Here is a 17,389-nt window from a genome sequence, read left to right as displayed (position 1 = left end):
TAATTTGTTCTCATTTGGCTGTCTCACAGTTAGCGCGCACAGAGACAGGCTGCTAATGAAAGTAAAAGCAGGATACGGAGATAATTACAGTTACAGGCAGATCAGCTGCTGTTCTGAATCCATTACCATGTCATTTTGTTTTGATGGTGACTTTTTGCAAATTTGCCTGGGGACAAATAATGAAGTTATCAATATGGCAGCCATATGTCATGTACAGTGAGGCTGCAGAAAATAGCTTTGAACTTGTAGCAGCCTGTATTTGACTTTTTGCTATGATGAACTGAGATGATGAAAAATGTCTTTCTTTCATAAAGTTTGTCTGAACGCTACTGAGTTATGAAGGAATATTTATAATACGATCATTACACTTACAGCACAGGAAGCTTTCTGTGTTTTTCATGTTGACCTGTTCACCATTCATGGTTTTAATGTTATGTCCGATCATTGTTCTTCTACTGAGATGAAACATCTAAACAGGCTCTTTACACCAAATAGACTGTAGGAACACGGCGTCTGCTACATTTCCTGTACGTACTCCATCATTCTCAGACCACTTTGGGGCCTCAAAGGCCATTGATCTGTAACAGAAACTGTATTTATCACAACTGCGTAATCGCTTCCTGTACTTTGTGCTTTTCTCTGCAGTCAGTAAAAAAAGGTTTGCAGCCTTCTCAAGAACACCGGGACAGGAATGTTGGCTCAAGAATAGAACTGCGATGCTCCTCCTGGTGTTTGGTGAGAAACGTATTCAATCATAGTCAAACTCCCACGGCAAGAGTTCAAGAAACTTAGCCTTTTACCATGCTTTTTTTTAACAAGGGTATCCTTCACAAAAAGTGGTTGCCTGGCAACACCAGATATGTCAGTAGTTTGGAGGGAGAACTTTTCACTTATCCTAAGAAGAGTACAGGCAATCGTAAATCAAGAGCAGAGCGGAAGAGATAAATAGAACTTAAAGCAAATTAGAGCGATGCATTAAGTGTAAAATTTACAGCTCACAAATATCCACCAAAATGAGCACACATCCAAATCCGTCATCCTGACAGATCATCCTGCTCTTCCTCATAATTAAAGCACATGCTGCCGTGGTGTTCACTGAGCCGTCTGGCTCGCTGATGAGCCATAACAACATGCCAAATGCGGCATAAAGGGTGATACACACATTTATGATCAAACATACGTCATGCTCATTTCTTTCCCCCCAAAATTAGACTCTAGATCGTCCAGATGTCAACCTGGTACCCTGCGTTATATAATATGCTGCACAACCAAACAATGTCTTTGTTTATTCCGATTTGTTTATCTCTGCCTGAAAGCACAAGAGTGTTTTGCTCATGGACGCATGTTCGCTCCCAGTATACTACAGGCTCATCTTCAGGATTTAAAAAGTACAAGCCTGTCACAACACTAGATAAAAACAAGCGCGATGACCTCAGCTGTCAGATGAGCTGCTGTTTGCCCCCCCCCCCCCCCCCCCCCCCCTTTCAAGAAGAGAAGAATAGACATTGTGGCTCCGAGACAGCAGTGATGGACACTGGGACCACACACCACTATAAAAACACAATCGATGGAGCGCAGCTTAGGAAGCAGCAGCTGAGGTGACACCGATGGTTTAAAGTGTTCCCCTTTTAATAGACAGTACATTAAGGAGCAAACAAGAGGGAGGAGGAGTAAAAAGGGATGTGTTCCCGCGAGTGTCGGTGTAGCGATGTGTGTGACTGTGTTCATGGCAGAGCCAAAAACCTGAGCTGTGCAGTGTGACACCTTCACACTCGCTGCTTAATAAATCAAAACACTCTCAGGTGCACATGTACAATGCATGAATGCAATCACGCACACGCACACACACAGAAGAAATCTCATTTTGATCAGAAGCTGATGTGACGTTTACAGTATTTGAGAACAAGACTCCGCTGCCTCCACTCACTACTTAACTGATTGCAGCTAAAGGGGCTAAACAGGAAACAGTACTTCCAGTGGTGATGTATTAGTAGTTGCAGCTATTGGATCATTGCTGTAATGGCCTCCCTGACTCACCCCTTTTGTGCAAAAGTGTCTGTATTGTTGAGTTAAGCATGGGACAGTGTAGGTGGACTGTTGTAGAGAGAGGCCTTTGTAGAGAATAATCCAGGAAGAGAAATGTTCTTCTCGAATGGACGGCTGCTAACTTCCATGTTTGGGGAACATTAAGGATTGACTAGCATCCTGTCACGCCGTACTCCATGAGTACACGCCCAGATTATGTAATGGTAACACAGTGGTGATCGATCGGTCATTACAGTCTTACTTGCTTAACTACGGTGGCAGATTGCATTAAATTTGCTTAAGGGTGTGAAGGGAAAAATGAAAGGTCTGAAGAGTGACAGGTTCTACTTTCACGGTCCGACTGCTGTCACATTGAAAATGGATGCATTTCTCTGTCCACACCTGCTGCCTCTCCAACATAACAGCTGATCTCCTTCATCTCCTCTTCTCTGGACCACGTGCTGCCAAATGAGGCAGAAACAAGTCGAGCGGCCTTTTTTAGCACGCAGCGAAAACGCGCGACGATGGCCGGTCCAACAGGCGCATCCACAGTGGATGCAGCCTGGGCGTACAGAAGCATCACTGACTCATGACACGCTGTTGAGTAATGGACAGCTGGCAGCGAGAAGCCATGTCATGCAGACAAGCCCAGCCAGGCCGGCCTCCCCCCAAGGTCACAGCCAGTCTTTTGGAGAGCACTGGCACCAGAGCAGCAGATGGTGGTGAAATGATGGGCCTTCATTACTCATCCAGCAGAGAAGATGTCCTTTGTTGTAAAAAAAATAAAAAAGCTCGTGGGGATTCGGCTCCTCTCAATGATCAAGTTCAAGGTCTTAACGGTGAGGTTATTAAGTACTTGAAATCGTAATTATATTTTTATTGTGGTGACGTAACACTGATTCAACCTGCATTGAAGCGTCTAAGGATGGAGGCAAAGCTATTCCCAAGGCTCTGACGCTCCACAGATCCACAGTGAGAGACACTATCCACTCTGTCGCCCCCTCGGATTCAAGTCTCCGCTCTCCGGCTGATAAACAAGGCTATCAGATCGGATTCATGCAGCTTAAAGGCGCAAAAAGTTTCAGTGTCGACGACTTTATCGCTATAGCAACCAGCAGATTGAATTTGTCTGTGTGGAGCTAAAAGCGGAGCGGAGATGCACTTGTTACACCGTTACAGAAGCAGAGGCTTAGTCACCACCTCCACGCCTCGTACTCGCACACAAACACAGTGACCCGCGGCTCGGCAGGCTGCCGGAGTTCCCCGTCCGGCTGTGGGACAGCGTTGGACGGACGGATGCCACATCCTGGAGGCACTAACAGCTGATGAGCAAGATACAATAAGAGGGAAACGATGCCCCTTTTGGGCTTTTTGTGACTCTCGGGCTCAAAGGGAACAGCAGCGAGCCTCAAACACTCGTCCCCTGTGACGCAAACACTCGAGGGTGACAGAGACAGCACGACCCGGCTGAGTGTTTTCTCTGCTGTCTCCCTGTATCTAGGCAACAGCAAGCGGCCATGATCATTACATCATTTGGCCATGTACATGTAGGCCTCCCATGTACCGATCCCAATGCAAACGCTCAGCTGATTACAGTAACTGGGAGCAGAGGGCGCAGCAGCCTTTGAGGGGTTCCAAAGCTGTAGCTCCTTTGATTTCACTACACACAACTATAAATGTGTTCATATCTGCGATGGGAAGTCTCCAACGAAACTTCCGTCCGACTGCGACAACGTCGACGTCCAGTTGTGTTTCGCGGCACACGGGCAGCAGCGTCGCTCTCGCTCTCACTCTAGCCTGTGATTTGTCAAAGCAGTCTGACATTCGACAGAAGCCGCCGCTTTCTCGATGCACCGAGAGCAAACTGCAGTGACAGAATATTTTAATAAAGATGCTGCTGAGGGAGATTACACAAGCACAAAGCGGGTACTTCATACGGCATTATTTTGTTATTATGCCCATCTGCGGTCACAATAGCCAGCTTTTGGCCTGGTTTCAGAGCGCCTTGGGTGGCAACGTTGCTGTGGCGAGGGATTTTTTTGCAGGGATAATGGCCTGTGTGGAGAACGAGTCAGGAGAAGGGAAACCACATCAGATCTCCAGGGTTTTAAAACATGCACCCAACAGGTTTCGAGGCTCCAGCTGGTCGGTAATATGGTTTTCATTAAATGTCATTTCTCGATGCTAGTTGTTGTTTTTTTGTGCAAACAGACTTCAGCAGATTCAAATAAAGTTTTATTAGAAGTCAGCCTTTCATGCATTTTCCTAATACTGTGGAAATTGCACCTGGACAATCAACAAAGAGCAGATCACAGAGAAGCTGACAGATTGTGCAGAAAATTGAGATCAAACTTTGGTTTGATTTGGTTTTGTTTTAATTTAGGTCACAGAAATATTTCTTTTGTTCAATGGAGAATTTCCCTGGCTACACTGAAATATTAATGAATAATATGTGAATAAGGCTGCAACCCCAGTATAATTAGCCTGCCCTCACAGATACTAGTGTTTAAAATGGAGCCAGGGAAGTTTCCGGTATGACTCCGACCACTGACAGGCGTACGTCAACACTTTTCACCTCGTGCTGTCTCCAGTTTTCCCATAATTAGGTTGGAGTTAAACTGCCGCCAGCAGGGTGCCAGACTTTGTTGTCGGTGTTCTCACTCGCGTGTGTCACGACACATCAGAGCACAGGCCACAGTCTTTAAGCTTCTTGTGTGTCTGTGGTGATAAACAGATCTACTGTATCTAATTCCACACGATTAAAACGATTAGGGAACGCTGAGGCTGCTAAAAGGCTTCATAGTAACCGGTTGGACTCCAGCCACGTGCCATCGCATGTGCACAAACACTGATTGACACCTTACTGTAGGTTTGTGTGCGTCTAAATGTCTAGTAATAACCCACTTTGCCAGTGTGGTCTCCCAACCTCAGCAGTAATCTCAGCTCAGCGTGTCGTCTAATTGTTTTTCCTCCAGAGGTTTACATTTGTTTCACTCTAAATTAAATATCAACAAAGCTGCTAAATATCTCGTCTTTGAACGCTTGAGTGGAATGTGCAGAGTCGTGCCCATGAGCCAAGGGTTCGGGTTCAGACCGAGGGCCGTGGCAGCAGCTTGTGAGGGTGAAGTGAAAACCTTCTACATGGGCAGAGCTTCTGGTTGTCAAAGTCATTTGAAATTCAAACGAATGACTGAAGACTTTTTGTGTTTGAACGCAAACACTAAAGACCAGAAATGTGGAACTGTCCACTCTTCGCTCCCAGCCTTCGAAGAATGAAGCAGCGCTCGACTGAGACTGCAGAACACAGTTATTTGGAACGAAGCAAATGTCAAATTGTTGTTTTTTTCCATTTAAACATCGGCTCTTTTCGGGCGTTTTGGCTTAACACCCGCAAAATACTTTCCTGAAGACACACTCGCGTTCACGTTGGAGGCGATGCTACAGACACGGATCACGACGGAGCTCTGTCCCTGCCGGTGCATCATCCTGTCTGTGGCTTCTCCCCTTTGCCTGACTAGGAGGCGCGTTGGCACATCACTATGAGGACTGTGATTGTCCAAGCACCACCTGGCAGGCGTCACCGCCCCGCGTGAGTCGGACCATTCTGGCCATTAATGCTCAGCAGGTTCCAAATTCACACCCACCAGTCGCTATAAATATTTTCGCATTCTTGTTTTTTTGTCTGCAGCTTAGGACTCTGATCACTAACAGAGCTGCAAGAGGCACTTGAGTTGGTGAAGTGGACATGAATCTCCACATAAAAGTAGGTTTGGTCTGTATGTGTTGAATATAAATTACAGTAAGTAATGCAGGAATTCATGCTTTTAATATTAATGTGTAACTTGTTTGAGTGCGGCAGAAAATAATTTGAGGTTTATCTGCGGGAAAACGTATTTGAGACAAACTAGCAGATGTGCTTTTCAAACAGAGTGCGGCTGCATATTGACAGGGCGAAGCTGCAGGATTAGACGGTGCTGCTTCGGGGGATGCCCTGGTCTCCATGAACCCGCCACTGTTCAGGTCTGCACTGACTCATTCTGCCAAGACACATCCTTTCTGCAGCTATTTTGGACGCGCTCCGTCCCTGCGGTGGCCTCTTTGTCTGGCCGGGGATCACTTGTCGCTTTTGTCACCTTATAAGAGAACCACTAGAGTCTGTTTGTGGTTCTACAGCCTCGGGGTGATGCACATACAGCAGCTGCGAAGGTGGAGGAGAATGAGCAGGCTTTTTCTTCTTTGAGAAGCCGAGGCTCATGTCTGGGGTCATCCGGCCTCCATTCATCTCAGCATCACACCATCGCCCTCTGCGTTTTGGTCTGCTTCCTAACCGTCCTCAGCCCGCTGTTCTCGTCGCTCCATCACTGACTCACCATGTCACACACACACACAAACACACACACGTTGTCAATAGCCACTCAGAGGCTGAAGACTCAGCCTCAGTAACACACGGTGACATAGACGATCACATACACACTTTGACATTCGCTTCAGCGGAGCTTCAAGATTAGCAGCTACTACTATGACACACACACACACACACACACACACACACACACACACACAGTAAAGTCACACTACTGGAGAGACAGAGCTGCAGACTTGCGCATTCTGCCGTGGAGCTTAATGCTACAACAATAGCATCAGTGCATCCGTCAATGGCACCATAAGTGCTTCAGCGCCTGTTAACACACACACACACACACACACACACACACACATACACCCTGGCCCAGATCCCCACAGGAATGTACAGCAGAGGAGGAGGTGAGTGGTGGGTTAGAGGGGGTGGGGACGCTACAGCTCCGGAGTATCTCCATGGAAACAGGCTGGAGAGCAGCATATCCCGCTCTGCGTACTGTCAGAGACGGTGGATGAATCCAGTCCTCATTAGAGAAACCACACACTCACTCATTCACTCACTCACTCACTCACTCACTCACTCACTCACTCACTCACTCACACACACACACACACACACACACACACACACACACACACACACACACACACACACACACACACACACACACACACACACACACAAGGGTCTGACTCCATCATTAATGCCAACAGCTTTTTTAGCTAACGGCCACACAGGCTCACCTGGATGAGGGCTTTCCTCATGCTCAGTAGTCAATACGCTCTAACTAGCTTACTGGGCTCCAACAGCCTCATCCTTGCTGGCCATCGATTTCCCTGCAGACGCCTCAGATTTACCATTTTGGCTTCTGTGTTGTGTCCAAACACTGACAGCTGACATGGAAAGTGGAAGCCATTCTTGGGTCAAGTCCAAAAAATCTCGGTGCTGATGCTGCTTCAGAAGCAGAACCTTTGCATGAGCATGAGCCAGGACGCCGAAGCACAATGAACCCCCAAAGTGAGGTTGTTACAGACTGACACTTAGTGACAAGTGCGCATCCATTTGCCATTAAATTAATGGTGCAGAGAAACTCAAGGTTGAGCCAAAGATCTGCTCCTCCTCACGCGCACATCACTTCTAGTTCTCCAGATTTAGATCTGAGAAGCACAAGGACGATGTCCATGCAAACTAAATCCTACTCTGGTTTGTTATTGTACAGTTGACATTCAGCTCCATGCGTGTTGCTAATTCACCGTCATTACGTTTGGTCACAAGTGGCCGTCAGATGATGAGTTTCCAAACGTTCTCGGTACAAAACAATAAATGGTATCAGTCGTGCTCTCTGGTTCCCAGATCCAGCTCAGTCCTCTAAACACTCTGTATTCAAACTCTTCCACTCACTCGGACGCCCACACGCTTTCTCTTACTACCTAACATGGTGTTGTAGTGAGCACAAACTAGCAACAAGGATTCTGGTGATTTCTATCCAGCTCCTCGTTGCTTCGCCACAGGACTGAACATCAGGTACCCGGAAAATACACAGAAAGCCAAACTTAGATGAAATTTTAATGATCCCTTTGGGGGGTCCTGGGTCACTGCAGCAGCTAACAAATACGGATTCTGCAAATGAGGAAACGAGCAGATTAAAGTAACGGAACCTAATTAAGCCACTTCTCCAGCAAAAAATACCAAATGTCAGTTTTTGTTTATTTCTCCAAAGTAGGTGGAACATTTTAAATGTTGGCTGGTTGATAAACTTAATAATAAAAGACAATCAGTAGCTGCAGCCTCTGTTGTGACCTGCAGCCATTTAAAGATCTGCAACGTCAAGTCAAAACATCAGAGTACGTGTGTGACGTTTACTGCCTGTGATGAACACATGCATTATTAGTTGCATTTGCATTGATATGATGTAGGAGTATTAGTTGTTGCACAGTGCTTCACAATGGAGCTTTCTGTTGTGTACAGTATCATAATTGAGCTGCCAGCAGACGCTTTAAAACAATGGCTGCACTCGTCCGCTGTGTTTGCGTCTGATGTGATCTGCAAGTTGAAAGCCGTCATTTACATTTTTATTCACAAGCTGCTGAATAAAGTGTCGGCTTTGCTTTGTGATTTGCAGACGCTGACAGACCCGGTGAGGAAATATTGAGGCGCAACTGGCGAAATGCAAGAGTAAGGCAAGTCGGAGGAAGCGGTTTGAAGTTCTAGCAGGTAGGTTGCTGAGAGAAACCCAATCGTCCCGTTTCATAATGTGCTGCAGGTTCACCAGTGTTCAGAAGCCTTGCGATCATTTGAAGAACAGATTCTGAAAAACACCGTCAGATTGTTGAGCAATTCTTTTCAGATATGCCGTGAATACAGCAACACAGAGGTTGTGTTATCAACATTTGTTTTGCTTTAACACTTCAAATTTAATAGGACATGCTGGCTTTTTGTTGTTGTTGTCCCGCTCTGCACCGTGCAGCGAATTAGCTCGTCAGTTAATGGATGGTTAATCATTCAATCCTGACCTCCAAACCCCCGCAGCAAAACAAAGAGAGAAGACGCCATCAACAGCCAGATGTACCGCAGTTTTAATCCAGAAAGCAAACGCACACTGTGACTAATACCGAGAGGGGAGATAAACAAATTTGCAATTTCACAAACTGTGTCAAACGACTGAGTCGTCCGTTCCCAGAATAGGACACGGAAAATAAGTTGTGGTGTCCTACAAAATAATGAACCTGACATTTAAAATACTTTCCAACATTCAGAGGATGTTTCATCACTCTGAAATCGAACCACCATTAAATCCACTGTCTCATGTCAGCAGTCTGAACGCAGACAGTCTGAATGGTGGTCACACCTCCTGTCTGACTCTTTGCACTAGACCTCAGCCGCTCGAGGTTTGAAATGTCAGGAGATTCAAATTTCTCAGGCAAAAACGCCAAACCGTTCTATTGATCCCATTCTGCAGAACAGTGTTTCAAATCTCTAAAACTTCATCTATGTGAAACAGCCTGTAGAAATTAATGGCCTGCAGACTTGACCCTTCTCTCCTCCACCTTCAGACAGCGAGATCAGTGTCACACGTGATATTTCATTGCGGAAACACAATCACGCTCCCAACAAGGTTGACCCTTGTAAAGTAGCTGACATCATTTAATTAAATGATCCTCTCCCATCATTTAATTTATGGTCACTTTGTATAGTAAATTTATCATGAAGGAAATGAAGCTGTTAGCCACACAGCAGACTTAGCCTTTATGCTAAGCTATGCTAACTGTTGGCTTCACCTGCATGTTTACCATTTTGAGATGAGTGCCTTGATGTAGGAGCCACCGTTCACTTGCTTTAACCAGTGCAGCCTCTAGGGGCTCCTGGGATTCTGCGCTCGTTCTCGTTGGGAGCGCCGAGAGCCTGACGCTTCGGTATCTATGCTGGAGAATCAGAGCAGCGAGAGGCACCTGGAAGCTGGAAGCTCCTCCGAGATCCTCCCCCGCATCCCAGTTTCACACATGACAAACGATGCCTTACTACACGTGAAATCAGCCCAGTTCCGTGCACGCATCTGCCTCAGCCAGCACATATGCAGATCCTGTAGGCGTGCCTGCGCTCACTGTATGTACAGGAGAGCGCGCCCAAACCCTCTGACTACAGCCTGCATGTTAACGCTGCCAGTCATAAGCGTCTGCTCTGCAGGCGATGTTCGAGTGTGTGATCTGTACAAGCGAAGAAGACGCTGTCAGACGGCACCGCGCAGGATGTGGCTGCTGCTGCAGCACCGGTTCGTCTGTGTCCGTGTGGGTAGGGAACGTGACGAACCTCCATCGGGGGTCACTCACAGGTGCAGGCTTCGTGCTGTAGGAGCCAGCGTGCGATTGAGAGATTTGAGAGGGGTCCTACGGTGCAGCCATGAGGTTTCCTGAACCACAGAGCGATGCCGTAAGTTCTCCCGGTCCCACTGCACCCATCGGTTTGCTGCCGCTACCGCCGTGACCCTGTTTCTGTCTCATCTTCAATCAACACATAGAAACGGACGGGAAAATCATTTTTCCAAAGCGATTACATAATGATCGAGGGAGCATCACAGAGTACGGTCTGATCTGAGCGAGTCTGCGGCCGGAGAACATCAATGGGAGCCGGTTCAGCGACAAGATCAAAATCCCCTTGTTCCTCATGGCGAACCTTGGTTAAGGAGCAGTCCCTCCCACCCCGCTGGAGGCTGCTACACACATACATATCAGCGCACACACCTGCATGGATCGCTGTGATTGAGCCGTGCTGGAACTACACACATGACTACCGCCACTTTCACACCGAAACCCAAGCCGGGTGCATTCGTCGTACCTCACGCGTTTCCCCCCGTCTCCGTTCTGTTGCGTGGAATACCAATTACCTAATCTGCTGTGGCAACTTCTCATCTACCTGTTAAATCCACACAAGGCTGGACCAGTTCCACACCAGTGTCTGGAGAAAAGGTTTTTGCCAATGAATGAATCTCTTTACCTTGCGGCGAGCCTATGTTCCGGAGACATTGGAGCACATATGCAGAGCCTTTTCATAAGATGACAGGGAAGCAGCAGACAGTCATGCAGAGGTGCTTCACATCTGACAGCGGACCGGGGAAAGCAGGATCCTCCTCTGTTGTTCCGTTCCTTTCTTATTTTTTTTTTTCTTTTTTCAAAGCCCTCTGAGGAATGGAGCACTAACAGTGGAGGAAGAGGAGGAGGAGGAGGTGGAGGAGGAAGAGAAGGTGGAGGAGGAAAAGGAGGAGGAGGAGGAGGAGAGGGGAGGCTGAGGAGGGAGCAGTCTGCCGGGCTGAGCTGCTGTGGATCACCTGGAGCAGTGCTGGGCTCCGCATTTACTCCTCCACTGCAGCAGTGCGCGGCAGCGGCGCGAGCTGCATGTTGCTCCCACAGATCGCGGCAAAACACGGACGCGGACTCTCCGCGGGCTGGATTCAGGATTCTGCAGCTCTGCGCCTCCACGTTCTCCTGTCTCCATCAGCATGCGCGCTCATGCCGTGCCTGTTCGCTCCTGCGTGGCCGTGTGCATTCTGCCTCGCTCTCCTCCTCCTCCGGGGGCTGTAACAAGTCACAGACGTGTTGCCGTGTCGCTTGCCCCCGTTTTCAGATTCCCGGCTCTATGTTCTCCTAATGACTGAGGAACGTGCTCTTATTAAAGCATCACGCTCAATAACGCCTCAGCCAGCCTCACGCGCTCCGTGCGATGACATCACTCCTCCGACCAGGAGGGAGGGGGTCGCTTCCCGATCTTGTCGGGACCCTGCTGACGTCGCCCGGATCAGACACGTTTCTCGGGCCATGTGCAGGTGTCGAGATGACACACTCTCCATGGAGAAAGTTAAACAAAGCCAGCCAATGGGAGCGCAGCACGGACAGGAGTTCAGATATGCAGAAACGCTCCAAATGACAACACTTTGTGCCTTTCAGAGTCCTGAGGCAACCTTTGATCCAAATTAAAAGTGCAGATGCCATCATCCAGAACACATGAAGTACCGCTCACCAGCCATGCTGCATTTAAAGCAGTCTAAAGAAGGAAAAGATGCCGATCCTTTGAAGGATGAGGTGTAAGGTAAGACCTATTGGTATTCTGAGTGGAGAGTGGGGGAGCTGGCATATTTCTGATTAAGAGGAGGCAAGGACCAGCAGAAGAAAAGAGAGTGACACAAAAATGACACAAAGATGCACAACCTTGTACAAGAACTCAAGCCTGGAACGCCCATAAATGGAAAACGTGAAATCATCTGATGACTCATTCTGGTCTCCTGTTTCTATAGTTCTGTGCAGGTGAATGTGTATGAAGAGACAAAGGCCCTCAGCCCACGGTCCCTCCTGCCAACTGCTAAACAGTCGCGATGGGTCCGTAATAGACGGCTTGTGAGACTCATCGAATAAGATGACAGCGCTGTAATTACACAATGTGGAGCGCCGAGATTCCAACGCGGATAAAGAACCGGAATAAGTCACATTGGTTGAATCTGACTAAGCAGGTTTGTGTACGTCACCGTGAATGTCGTTTCACTGAAGACACAATGTCCCGGCGCAAACCGTGGAGCAACCAGGTCACCACAAGACTGAAACGTGCATCAGTGGACTTGTTCAAGCAGCAGTTGGTTGTCGAACAGCGCCACCTAGTGTTGGAGCACGGCGCTGCAACCACAGGATCTAAAGTAGTAGAAATAATAGATACAGCTATTATTATATAATAGATCCTATTGGTGTTAAACGTTGAAGTTGTCCAGAAGTTTAGCAGCTGAGCCTGAGCCTCGCCGCCTGTTTTTGAATGACGCTTCACCCGTTCATAAACTCTCTGCATCAACCTTGAGAAAATGTTGACTACGATATGATAAAAAGCCAATTCTGGTGCTGGAGATAACGAGAAAAGCTAAACACTCGATTAACTCACAGATAAGCCGGGACGCGTGCTCGGCTGAAACGCCACCGTCAGCCCGTTTTTAGCACGGACGCACAACGGCTCCGTATTAACGCTGCCGACAGCTGGTGTCGGACGAAACGTGCTCGTGCAGACTTGAGGTTTTAATGAGCAGTCTGTAAAAATAGACAGATCTGACCTGAAGTGTTGACTCATTAATTAAATTGTTTAACACTGACTGACTGCGATAAAAGTCATCAAACTCGTGTTTTTTGTCCAATACTTTGTTAAAACCAGGGTTTCATTTCACCTCAGACGCGCTGCAGCTGATGTATTGAGGTTTCTGCTGACCCGCGCCTGTTTGATGGTCTATAACTGCAGCAGCCTCCTGCTGGATTGCTCCTGGGATGTTTCTCAGGGCTGTGACCTCCGCTGAGAGGAGACGTCATGCTGCGTGATTCACAATGACCAACGTGAGACTGCAGCCAAACACCTGTTAAAGTGATTCACAGCCAAATCTGCTCTCCCAGTTTCCAAAAACATTCATTGATGCCACTTCAAGTCATGTGCAGAAATCAAAAGATGGCCGCTGTTATTCTGCAATGAAGAGAGCAAATCCTCCAGCAAAGATAATAATAATAATAATAGATCATTATTGTAGTTCTGTTCGATCCTCTCTAAATCTGTATCCTCAGCTGTGTGCAACAGGTGCCGGTCCGTTCTACATCTGCCCTGTTGTGGTCTGACACATGGCTTCACTCAGCGAAGCATGGTACAGCGAGTACTAATGACCCAGCCTGTGTTTATGGTAATGAAGGAACATGTCATCAAGTGCGACAGTGTGACTCACGGACTGTTTCTGGGCAAAAATGAAGATGGAGCTCAGGATTTGGTTCTGATCCGTTACTGAACGACCAGCAGCAGATTTGATCCCCAATCAAGTAGCTGTGAACAGTCTGGAGCAGTCTGTGAGTCCGTCGGCTGAATGTGAGGAAGGCAAATCCCCGGAGCAGAGACTTACTGTACACACCCATCCCACTTCTTACCTGGGTCCTTCTCAAAGAAAAGACAGCAGTGAGTCTGTAGTAGCCATGGTAACACCTGTGATAGATGAAAAGATGGATGACAGATATAGTACAGTACAACCGAGTCACACACATGCACGCATTGACTCAACGCAGCACAATGGGAACATGTTTACAGACAGAAGGGAACTTGACGGAAAGAAGCTGCCCCCCCTCACCCCCGCCCCCACCCCTCACACACACCTCCACCCTCGCTCCATCTCCAACACATGTTCCCCTAAAATGCCTCCGCAAAACGCCTCGACGCAACTGAAAAATGAGTGAGTCACGCGCTGCAGAAGTTTTCGAAAGGTGCGCGCGCGCGCGCGTCCAGGTGTGGCGCCCCGGCTGCCGCCGCCGAGGACCGACCTGACGGAGGTGCGACGCGAACACGGGCATGCACGGACACGCGACACCGCCGCGTCCCCTCGTACCTTTTTCAGCGCTGACATCTTCCGCCTCGGAGGTCACTTCTTCCTCGATGGTGAACGGGTAGTAGACGAGCGCGCGGCGGTCACGTCCCCTGGCATCCGTGAAGAAGCTCATGGCGCTGGCGCTTAGACGCGTCCGCGGCACAGCGGTCGCGGCTGCCCATGATGAAGGCGTCTGACGCTGCGAGCGGGTCCCGGTTCGGCCGCACACTTCATTCTCCGCACAGGACCTACAACGATGCCGTGATGCCGCAGTGGCCGCCGATGGCACGGCTCCTCGTAAAAAGGCAGCCTGTGTCAGGCGCCATTTTCACCGAACCCGCACCTGCAGCTGTTTCCAGCCACTGACGGGAACAAGCGCCACACGCAGAATTACGTCCTGCCAAGGTGTGACTCGTTCTAATTGGACAAGAGCGAATGAATCTGCATGTACGAACTTCATTCGCAGATTATTTAATGCCCACAAACAGAAAAGATACACACATTTTAATTTCATACTGTGTTGCCAGTTTGGAGAATTTTTAAGGATTTTTAAATATTCTGACTGACTTTAAATAAAATATGAACATATCAGAAACCAACTGCAGTAAATGGTGATGTCCAGGTGACATCTTTAGCCTGATGGAATTAGATCAAACAGAAGGAATTATGATTAGTACTGAAATTATGATTTAACTTTTTTTATTGATTGCCAGGTGAACATCTGTACAGGTGACGTTAGAGTCCAAACTGGTTCCCCGCTGTGACGTGAATGGATGAGCTGAACCGGCCCAACTGCCTGCTTGTGGAAGGGTTCCATCCTGTTGACTGGAGGATTTGGTTGTACGCTCGTACAAACACTGGGGAGTCGGTCCAAAGTCCTGGCGACTTTGAAGCTGGATGGAGGCGAATGAGAGGGCGTCAGAGGGAGGAGAGCCCGGGGTTGAGTCGATGCCTTACATTAATACCAGGATTCCTTCAGGTGCGTCATGATGAGCGGCTGCACGCAGACTGTAACTCAATGTCTGGACATTCTGTTTCAGTGGCCATAGTGTTCACATCACACTGAACACCACTGCTGCTGTCGTCTCTGAAACCTCAGCAAACAGCAGATTCCTCCTCCCTGTCTTCATAACAAAGTTGGGTCAAAATGTATTCAAAAGTAAAGTTTTTGTGTGTATTTAAAAAAAAATCCAGGGAAATGCATGTAGTTTGGTGTTTTGAAGCGCCTTGAGCTTTGCAGACAGTGTTTATGGTAATAACAGTGCGTGGGCGCAGTGTGGAGAAACACGAGGACATTGATTGCTGAGATGCTGATTCTTGCTCTGAGGTGCTTCTGGGTCAGAGAGAAACCGTGTGGGTAAAAAGCATAAAACAGCCAGAAGCTGAGAACTGCCTGCATCTGTTAACCTCTGTCCACAGCACGGGGAGGGAGAGACACAGGAGGAAACTCTGCAACAATAGCACACGCACCATCGCTGTGTCGACTTTCTGCTGCGTTGCAAGTACAAACTGTACGGAGAAGTTTCTCAGAAATGCGCTAAAAGCTAAAATCTGATTTGATCAGTGTGTGTGTGTGTGTGTGTGTGTGTGTGTGTGTGTGTAATAGGCAATTATTTGATCAAATTTCCCAACTCAATAAATTTATTGCATAAATGTGTGTATGTATTTTACAATATTGCCCGTTTATAAAATGTATATTTGTTATATATAACATTTAAACTACTACTACATTTAGAAATAAATACTTTTCTTTAATTATCTGTGGTTTAAAAAACATTTGCCGCCAGGTGGCGCCAGAAACGGATCCCTGTCCATGGTGCTGATTGCATTATCATATGTCCTTTTTAAATATACATAGTTAAAAAATAATAATGAGATTGTCCTCAAACGTTTGTGAGCGGTGTTGCGTTACTGCAGCGTTTGTTTAACAGCAGCACAGTTCAGTCATCACCTGCCTGACGCACTCGATGATGAGGACCAGATTTATTACAGGCTTTAGTTTTATAGTGATTTAGTCTTAATCCAGGTGCAGGTCGATTGTTTTTAAACAAGTTGCACAGGAATGGAGAACTGTTACACATGTGGAGCGAGCGACAGTCGCACATCTGGAGGTCTGTTTTATGAGTCCACACTTTCCGTGACTCAGCCTCAAGACGACTGAGAGTCTTCTTGTCCGGTCTGTTAGCTGAGCTCTGTTCTTCCCCTTTATATGAATTTAACCACGGGCCATTTCTTCATCCTCCTTCATCTTCCTCCATAGGCAGCTGCCTTCGCGTGGCTCTTGCGTTTTGTCTGTAATGACACTTTCTGGTTGTGCAGGTTTGACGGTGAGGCGTCGTATGCTCCACTGGCTCCTCGTTAGTTAAACCCTTTGTTTCACGCCTTGTGCTTCGGCGCTGTGACGTCCGCGCCTCCGTGCTGCGTCAGGCTGTGACCTGTTACCTGTCTGCCACACCTGCGTTAACAAAGGATGATTCGCCTCCAGCCCGTGTAACCGCTTCCACCCCCCGCTGCTTATAGTCGCCGGCATTTTAATTCCGCACAACACGCAGTTCGGGACTTCTCGGCCCACTTTGCTCCGGATGATGCCGCTAACGGCGTTCACGCAGGTCCGACGCGCCGCTGCTGCGCCACCGCTTGGTCCCGTCGGCTTTTTGTCGCATTGGATTTAAAGGAGAAGCAGGGATCGCGAAGTTGCGGATGGCGCCTCTCTCCGCGTGATCCACGCGGGCACGCGCCGTCGCTGGTCGGACGCCGACGCGGAGCACGGACGCCCGGAGGACTCGCACCGGCGGCCCACGCTGTGCAGGTACGAGACGGGACCCGCGGGCGTCCGCGTGTGCACGCGCACGCGCGTGGGAGCCGCCGTTGCCGCGTGCGTGTGGTCTGGAACGCGGCTCCAGACTGCGTTTGCGGAGGTGACGGTTGGAAGTGTCTTCTTGCTGAACGTAAAACGGCTCCGCACTGCGCGTTTTCCGGCCGTGTTGATAATTACCACAACCCTCATTAATTCGGAGCGTCGCTCCCGAAGCTGCGCGGGGATTTAGCCCCACTTGAGTTTGTTCTGGTGGCCTGGTGCAGTTCTTAATCAGCACGTGCCACTGGTGTCATTCAGCGCTCGTTGGTGGATGTTTTACTAATACCAT

General features: G+C 48.3%; 2 protein-coding genes across 25 annotated transcripts in view; one reads left to right on the top strand and one right to left on the bottom strand.

Moving 5' to 3' along the window:
• LOC114849863 (disks large-associated protein 2) overlaps positions 1-14,404 on the bottom strand; it is a 46,969-nt gene extending 32,565 nt beyond the window's left edge. For 11 of the 16 annotated variants that reach the window (XM_029141635.3, XM_029141636.3, XM_029141622.3 and 8 more), the window contains exon 1: positions 14,265-14,399. In XM_029141635.3, the coding sequence (XP_028997468.1) occupies positions 14,265-14,376 (112 nt within the window). In that variant the 5' untranslated portion in view covers positions 14,377-14,399. Of the gene's footprint in view, positions 1-10,192; positions 10,855-10,876; positions 12,359-12,398; positions 13,022-13,812; positions 13,868-14,264 lie in introns of those variants that run through there. The other 5 variants (XM_029141626.2, XM_029141627.2, XM_029141634.3 and 2 more) reach the window with 4 other exon arrangements.
• Positions 1-17,389, top strand: part of LOC114849880 (cytospin-A-like) — a 47,667-nt gene that overhangs the window by 26,055 nt on the left and 4,223 nt on the right. The window contains exons 2-6 of one of the 9 annotated variants that reach the window (XM_029141678.3): positions 646-735; positions 5,714-5,788; positions 5,954-6,045; positions 8,508-8,599; positions 14,957-15,222. In XM_029141678.3, the coding sequence (XP_028997511.1) occupies positions 15,013-15,222 (210 nt within the window). In that variant the 5' untranslated portion in view covers positions 646-735; positions 5,714-5,788; positions 5,954-6,045; positions 8,508-8,599; positions 14,957-15,012. Of the gene's footprint in view, positions 1-645; positions 736-5,713; positions 5,789-5,953; positions 6,046-8,507; positions 8,600-13,109; positions 13,841-14,509; positions 14,649-14,956; positions 17,053-17,389 lie in introns of those variants that run through there. The other 8 variants (XM_041069562.2, XM_029141679.3, XM_029141680.3 and 5 more) reach the window with 8 other exon arrangements.

The sequence above is a fragment of the Betta splendens genome, chromosome 24 (genome assembly GCF_900634795.4).
Source record: "Betta splendens chromosome 24, fBetSpl5.4, whole genome shotgun sequence".
NCBI lineage: Eukaryota > Metazoa > Chordata > Actinopteri > Anabantiformes > Osphronemidae > Betta > Betta splendens.
This window is presented reverse-complemented; position numbering and strand designations above follow the sequence as displayed.